This window comes from Habropoda laboriosa, unplaced genomic scaffold (genome assembly GCF_001263275.1).
Source record: "Habropoda laboriosa isolate 0110345459 unplaced genomic scaffold, ASM126327v1 scaffold67, whole genome shotgun sequence".
NCBI classification, from domain to species: domain Eukaryota; kingdom Metazoa; phylum Arthropoda; class Insecta; order Hymenoptera; family Apidae; genus Habropoda; species Habropoda laboriosa.
This window is the reverse complement of record NW_017100242.1, coordinates 2100912-2108904: the sequence shown is the minus strand read 5'-3', so window position 1 is coordinate 2108904 and position 7993 is coordinate 2100912. Positions and strand designations below refer to the sequence as shown.

Genomic DNA, 7993 nt, shown 5'->3' with positions numbered 1-7993 from the left:
CAAATTTCACTCGATTTTCGTACACACTTTTGCAGATACTTAATCAACGCCTGTTTCGCCTGTACCTTGCATCTCACGGTTACTCCCCAGAATTATCTTGTATTGCACACATCCTACGTTCTTCTCGTTTGAAACACGACTCGTCGAATTTTACGTACCAATCCGTCCATTTCTCATCACTTTTTAACACAACAACAGTAACAAGAATTTTGTAATAGTCTATCGTTGAACGTTCGATTAAAGGATCTATCGAATCACGTAAGTTCATTAAGTTCGTTTGTCTTCGGACTTGGTTTCAAATCTAATCTACAACTAATCTCCTTTTCAACCTTCCGAAAGCAAGTACTTCGAAATGTATGACAGGTGGCACGTGTCTGTGGTCCAGAAGAACCTCCCAGCCTCCCCACTATCAGTTCTTGAGGGAAGGTCATCCCGCGATGCTAGAAGAACATCTTGCGCCAGGTGCCCCCACTCGTTTCTGTTACCTGATCGGAGTAGGGGTCAAAAGCTTATTCACACTGGTTTAACGTTGCTTTACCATCATATGCTGCGATAAATCGATAGGATGCTTACTATTCTAAGTATTCTCGGATGCCTCATTTCTCGTCGTTCATATTTTAATTTACATTTCGAAGATACTAAGTTCGTTCTTCGTTTCTTCTGCAAGATAACACTCTGACACTCTGCCCAGTTCTTGTGGAATAAATGCATTATCTTCAAGCTTATGTGTATATAGAAATTCGTCAATTTTTGAATCGAAATCATATAGAAATTATATTTTTTTAAAATCACGCCTTTGTTCGAATTTCCAAGTGTCATCTTTATTTTAATAATATGTTTGTAAAGTAGCGATAAAGATTTTCTTGTGAGCAGTGTTTCTTCTAAAATTCTGTAAAAAAATTCGGTAAATAATGGGTCGTATCAATGAAGTAATTTGTGAGCAATAGCAATAAGAAGAAGAATGTAGATGTTTGTGTTAATTGTTAAAAAATGTTAGCGAGCGGAGATAAAGGTAGACGCGTTATTTCAGGTGTTTCAATTAGAGTTGCATGATTGTCGTCACATTGTTCAATTTGAAGTTTTTATACATGCTATCGGTATTAGGTAGAATGCATTAGTTTAATAGGACGATATGCGCAGTAACAAACTTCATCCACCGAGAAAGAGTTCATCAGGGATCAGAAAGCGGAATTCTGATTGGCTCGAAAGGCGCATGCTCTCCCGTAGTGTCCGCCTTCTTCGACCCCTCTATTTCAGGGCTTTATGTCAGCAAACTAATGGTTCCTTCTCTATCCCATATACACTCTCGCAATGGATAAACGCTTCTGCCATACGGAGAATGCCGTGAAAAAGTACCGCAAAACACTTCTTCACGCGTTTACTAAACTCTGTACAGTGGTTCTCACACCGGAACGTTTAAATATTCCGGGGAAATTTTAAACAAAGAGAGGGAATTTCTGTGTTTCGGCGTTATTTGCAATTGTCGGCAGCTTTTTGAACGAGACGGCGAGGAATTTGAGAGGGATGGTTTTGAAATGTTCAAAATGAGACTCGATCATGTTGAAAAAGAAAGATGAAGGATTTGAGAGTGATGCCTTTGAAATGTTCAAAATGAGACTCGATCGTGTCGAAGAGTAAAGATGAAGAATTTAGAGTGATACTTTTGAAATGTTCGAAATTACACTGACTTACATTGAAACAAATCCGTATAATATTAGAAATCTTTGAAGATTGTCATGCAATTTCAGTTTTATCTATAAAGTGCAAATTATACTTTACTCTGTAATCGAATTTTTTTGTAAAATTTTTCATTTCTTATAATTATCGAAAAATTATTGTGTACACAAAGAACAACTCAATTTTACTGAGAAGTGTTTCTATTAATATCTGAAATTTACTAAAAAGTGTCTCTATTAATATTCGAAATTTACTAAAAAGAGTCTCTATTAATATCTGAAATTTACTAAAAAATGTCTCTATTAATACTGACTAACAAACATCTGTAAAATAGGTTCAAATTAATTTTTTCAGACACCAAAAAAGAGATAGAACGAAAAGTATAATGTTGTTACAATTAAACTAAACGATTCTTTTTAAAACGGTATAATTTCAAGTTCGCAGATCTCCATTTTAGCTACACTCTACATGTACAAAACGACATCCACCAATTTATTTCTGTTTACGGGGGGTTGAAATTCCGAGCATTTCTAGGGGCAGTGGTATCATTAGTTTCCAGCCAGACCAATCTCAATGTTCATCCTTACACATCCTAAATCCATTGAGCTTCACACTGCAACTGTTAAAGGACCAATAGCGATTGTGAGTGCTTTCTATCCGCAGACTCGTACCATTAATTCTTTCCTCGAACAATGTCCAGTAGCTTTACTATTATAAGTACAAAGTGTGAAAATTACTTTATCATTCTTCGAAGAAACTTCTACAGAAAAGTAGTACAATAAAGAAAGAATTTTCTGTAAAATAAAATTTGCACACACTTTGTCATATTTTAAATAGAATTCACAATGAAATGCAATTATCGTTGCATTAGAGTGCAATTTTTATTTAACGATAAAAGTGTGCCTTTCTGTTTTGTTTCACAAATTTATTATTCTTCGTACAATCAAGAAATAATTCTCTGTAAAATAAAATAACAATTACACATACTTTGCAATATTTTAAATAGAATTGGAGTGCAATTTTTATTTAAGGACTAATAAAAGTGTACCTTTCTTTCTCCTTTTTTTTACAAATTGTATCGCGTTCACTGTGGGTCCTTTAGAAATGGCCGCGTACAACTGACGAAAACAAATATTGAATTACGCGAAAAGAAATGCCGTGCATCGTGCCTTTTCGTTAGGTGTGAAAGGAGGAAGTAACGACATGGTCAGCGCACACGGAATTTCACGGACAAGTATCTACAATTCTTCCAGGAAACCATTACGGACCCTTAAAATGTCTTTCAAAATATTTGAGAAAGATTGTCGTTTATTTTTAAGGGGGAAGGACTAATGTCACCGCGGAACTTCGGTACACGCGAATTTCCTCGGTATAATTAAGCATTGTACTATACACGAGACAGAAAAGAAAAAAGGAAACGGTAACGTTTAATTGATATTCGAGCGGTAGAGAAAATTGTGAATTAACACGTCGACAGATTTTCTAAGGAAACTGTTTGTTTGATTATTAGAAAAAACTGAGGGAAACACCCGAATGGACGATCGTTCTACCGATACGGACTTTACCTTTGAGTTTGATGCACGCTGCGCCACGTAATTGAAACGATCAATCAAACACCTGAGAACAGGAGGGTATACTAACGCGCGTACAAATTGCCGTGGAACGTTTCACACACAGAGAATTTGTTGCTGCCACACCTCTCTTGTAAACAATATTCGTGAGACGCTTGTTAACGCTAACTTCTAAGCCACGGGTCCATCTGCATCGTGTCTAAGATTAAGCTGAGTAATTAGTACGGAATGAAAAAATTTCTCGAATATGTCCGGAGTACAGTCTCGTGTGTAAGTGTTGAGATACTTTTAGCGAATGTGAAACATGCTGAAATTTACTGAAATCTGCTGAATTCTGTTCAAATCTACTGTATTCTACTAATATCTATCGAAGTCTTTCGAAACCTACAGAAATCTACTGAAATTTGTTGAATTCTATTAAAATCTACCGGACTCTACTAATTACCTACTGAAATCCTTTGAAACTTAAGGAAATTGACTGAAAATCTATTGAATTCTACTGAAATCTAAATTTTACTAAAATCTACTAAATTTTACAGTCTACTGAAATCTAAATTTGATTAAAATCTACTAAATTTTACAGACGTTTACTGAAATCTACCAAAGTCTACTGAAATTTATGTTTCACTAAAATTTACTAAAATCTACTGAAATCTAAATTTTACCGAAGTCTACTGAATTTGACAGACGTCTACTGAAATCTACCAAAGACTACTGAAATCTAAATTTTACCGAAATCTACTGAATTTCACAGACGTCTGTCTACTGAATTTTAGAGAAGTCTACTGCAATCTACTAAAATCTACTGAATTTTACAGACGTCTACTGAAATCTACCAGAGACTGCTGGAATCTAAATTTGACTAAAATCTACTGAATTTCACAGACGTCTACTGAAATCTACTAAAATCTTTTAAAAGTCTGAACATCATTTTTTTAGTATCAACTCGCGAATTTCAGCTATTAAAAAAACATTTCACTTGCACCAACCTATAACAAGTACATATGTATATTTTTACTAATATACACGACACTAACGTTGGCGAGGAAATGTAATTTAAATCGTACAGGTATAACACTTTTTGCACAAACATAATGGCTATTCTAACACTTACGTACGGCAGTGTACGGTGTAGAAGATTACAGAGATTACGAAAATTCTTTTAAAACTGTGCGATTAATTTTCAATAAGCTTCATGTATAACTGGCTGCTATTGGTATGGGCACAGATATAACCACTCTCGCGAGATATTAGACAGGTGAGCAAGTTCCCAGGGGAACAAAGCCCCCATTACTTCATCTCACCGACCCATCCAAGCCATCCCGACAAACCCTCCGTTCCTAAAACATTCATAAGAGCAACGTAAGTGGTTTTTAATAAAGGTATTTAATCATAGGTGTCGGATTACGTGTAAAACGACTGGTAATGTCACCAGTCGATGTGGAATTATCCATGTGGCCAAATATGCATTCGGAAAAGTCCCATTTGTTTGCATGTGGGATATTTATCTTGACGATTTTACGTGTATCGTATTTTTAATGCTCAGTTCTGTTATTGTTATCGTTTGAAAAAATGAATTCCATTTTGATTTTCTTTCATTGAGAGTTTCTTTAGTATTGTCATTTTCTTTCATTGAGATCTTTCTGATATTATGACTTTTTCTTTATTGAGAGTTTTCTTTTATTATGTTTTGTAATGTTACAATTTTCTTTCATCGAGATTTTTCTAATATTACGATTTTTCTTTCACTGAGATTTTTCTTTCATTATGTTTTGCAATATTATGATTTTCTTTCATTAAAGTTTTTATAATATTATGATTTCCTTTCGTTGGGATTTTTCTACGATTATGAGTTTCTTTCATTCGGATTTTTCCAATATTATCATTTTCTTCCATAGAGATTAAGTTAATTACGAGTGCAACATTTCGACAATTTCAAACACGTTTAATTAATTAAGGAGGACGACCGTTGTTTTGAATAGAGAGCAACTTTGTCAACGCTACTTAAACACGTGTACGGTTAAAGCAATTATTTCTAGCAGATGAACGGTTTGTTTCCAGAAGCGTGTCTCCGTTTTGTCAGTCTTCTTCATGCCGTCGTTACTCCTATGAAAATTCTCCCTGTGTGAAGATACCTGTGGTCGTCGCTTAAAATGTGCTCCTCTGAAAAAGTTCAATTCGCGGTGTTTTTTATTTCGATTTTATTCAAAATTTGTCCAATTTATGGACAAAAATGTTTCGACGATGGAACCGAATATTGCATCGATGAAAACGACATACTTTCTGTCGATCTTTTGCCTGGATCCTTTTTGTTTGCGGATGAACAAACGGCTAATAACTTAACGAAAATTTCTGACTATGAAGTGGCAGATGGATCCATGTTTAACGCGATAAACGAAATGGAATATCATAGGTAAGTTTGTGATTAATACACAATTTTTGGTTAAGTATGAAGAAGTGAAAAATTGCAAACTTTAACTATCAATTCCTTTTAAATTTATTTACCAAATGTTAATCCAGAGAATTTACATTTTGCAATGTTTTTTGTAATTATATTAGAAAAAAGATGAATGAATATTTATGTCACGGTTACATGGCTGAGGAGATAGTAAAAATCATGAGTACACCAAGAACTAAAAGACGTCTGAATGTGGAAAATAGTGATTTGTATAAGATGATGGACGATGATAATGTTACTATTCACGATAAAATGTTGGCCGACGAAGGAAGTTCGAAATACAAAAACTGGTTGCAGCGGTAAGTAATAAAATTTATTATTACTGGACACTATAAAATACAAGTGGCATTTTCTTTTTTGTTAGTATCTACAGAAGCTTTGAAAATTTGCTAAAGCTCTAGTATTCGCGCTTTTTGGTGCACTTCCACTTTAATTTAATTTCAAACGTGATCCATCGTGTACTTTCACCTTAATTTAATTCTAAATTTTATTTTTTGTGCATTTGCACCTTAATTTAATAACTTCAAATTTCAATTGCCAACTTTATCTCTCAATTTGGTGAAAATGTAATTATTATAGAAAAAATATATTTTCTCATACAGGAGAACGACTTTGGACGATGTATACAGACACTATGCTCCCCGTAAAAAGATGAAGAAAAAGCAAGGAACTCACGATGAAAATTTCGACGAATTCGATGGAGAAGTCACGGGTTATGCGATGCAAGCTCCTTTGCCTACCGGCAAAGTTGGTTTTTTCGACGAACATAACGAAGAAGAGGGTAATAAAAACTTACACGAGAATACCCCAAAATAATAATCATCGATATCGATGAACCTTTGGTATATGATAGTACTCGAAAAAATATTCGACACGTATTTTTTTATATCGACAATCGTTCACACTGAAGAGATAAAAATCGCCTTAAAAAATGAGGTTAATAAAGAAATTTGGGCAAAATTATTTATTATTTTCTATTTCTCAAATTTTGTCCTTGAAAAATAGAAGATTCGTCAATTTACACTATTTCTCTATCTCTAATAATTTTCGAGTTATTAGACTAAATATATTCGCCACCTTTTAACTTTGAGGTTATGTTAGGTTAGGTTAGGTTATGGAATTATAAATTATACTATGTACCAAAGTTTCATAAAATTCGTGATTATCAGGTAATTATGCTTGAAAATATTTAAAAAAGAGTATTATTCTTTCACTGAACAGATCACATGCTCTCATCGTCCTCGGGACACAATTTTCATTATGGTCACCCTGGTCACGATCATTTCCTGCATCACACGGAATCATTTCCCGCTATACACGAGGAATACTATTACACAGCTCCTGTTTATCACGAGCACGAGGAGGAGTATCACAAACCCTACTACAAAGGGAAAGGAAATGAACTTTCGATAAAAGATTTCTTCGAAATTGCACTCACAGCTCTAGCGTTCTTGGCTTTTGGATTATTTATTATACAATTATTGATGAACGCTACGGTATACTATTTCAATCGAGAACATTTATAACAAAACGTAATATCAAATGTCAATTTACATTTTTCTTTACGTAGACTAACATGAATACAACTATGGCAACAATGGCAACTGCAGCGAAACGTCGCAGAAGAAACGTCGGGGGTTTACCTTTCTCATACGACAGCAACGAAGATTTGAACGAACTATCTTACAGTGTTTTAAGAACTATCGAAGCTGCTCTTGTCGCTGACATGGACTCTGGAAACTGTATCCGAAGAATTCTTTGCGAAAATAATCAATTTTCCACGCGAACTAAAGATGCGCGAAAAATTTGGATACCAGTTTGGAGGTAAAATACGAAAAAAGTCAATTAACGTTTGATGATATTAGGTTGGAACAAATGCAATTTCGATTTTTTCGACAGCTGAAATTGGCGAGTCGATACTGTATATTAAATTTTGTCCGATTAGAAATTTTTATACGCAATTTACACTATTTTATTTTTAATAAATGTTGTATTGAAACACATTTTGAAAAATGACCATAGAATCTTTTCAGTTTAGGAATGAGCTGGATATCCGGCAGAGTGCTAAAAGGATCTCCATGGTCGGCAATACTGGATTCTGTAAAAGCTTCTATCCTCGGTCTGGGTGGAGCAAACTGTGCATCTTTGTATCCTGATTGCGATCTTAAGAAGGAAAGGGTTAAGAGACGTAGAAGACGTAGAAAATAATTTCCTTCGTTATTTTCTCTATTTTCATTTTTCTTTAAGTTATGTTACTTGCAAATAGTTACAAAAATAAACATTTATT

General features: G+C 34.3%; 2 protein-coding genes across 2 annotated transcripts in view; one reads left to right on the top strand and one right to left on the bottom strand.

Annotated features, from left to right (window-relative positions):
* The window catches only part of LOC108571909 (homeobox protein engrailed-2b), a 5809-nt gene extending 5378 nt beyond the window's left edge, over positions 1–431 (bottom strand). Inside the window, exons 1-2 of the mRNA XM_017934067.1 lie at positions 347–431; positions 84–246 (exon numbers count right to left, since the gene is read on the bottom strand). Coding sequence (XP_017789556.1) covers positions 84–246; positions 347–431 — 248 coding nt within the window. The remainder of the gene's footprint in view (positions 1–83; positions 247–346) is intronic.
* A 5009-nt stretch (positions 432–5440) lies between these two features.
* LOC108572064 lies at positions 5441–7914 on the top strand. Its single transcript, XM_017934250.1, has 6 exons — positions 5441–5661; positions 5808–6005; positions 6309–6487; positions 6928–7202; positions 7277–7530; positions 7740–7914. The coding sequence occupies exons 1-6, from the start codon at positions 5627–5629 to the stop codon at positions 7912–7914; spliced, it is 1116 nt and encodes a 371-aa protein (XP_017789739.1). The 5' UTR covers positions 5441–5626.
* The last annotated feature ends 79 nt before the right edge of the window (positions 7915–7993 follow it).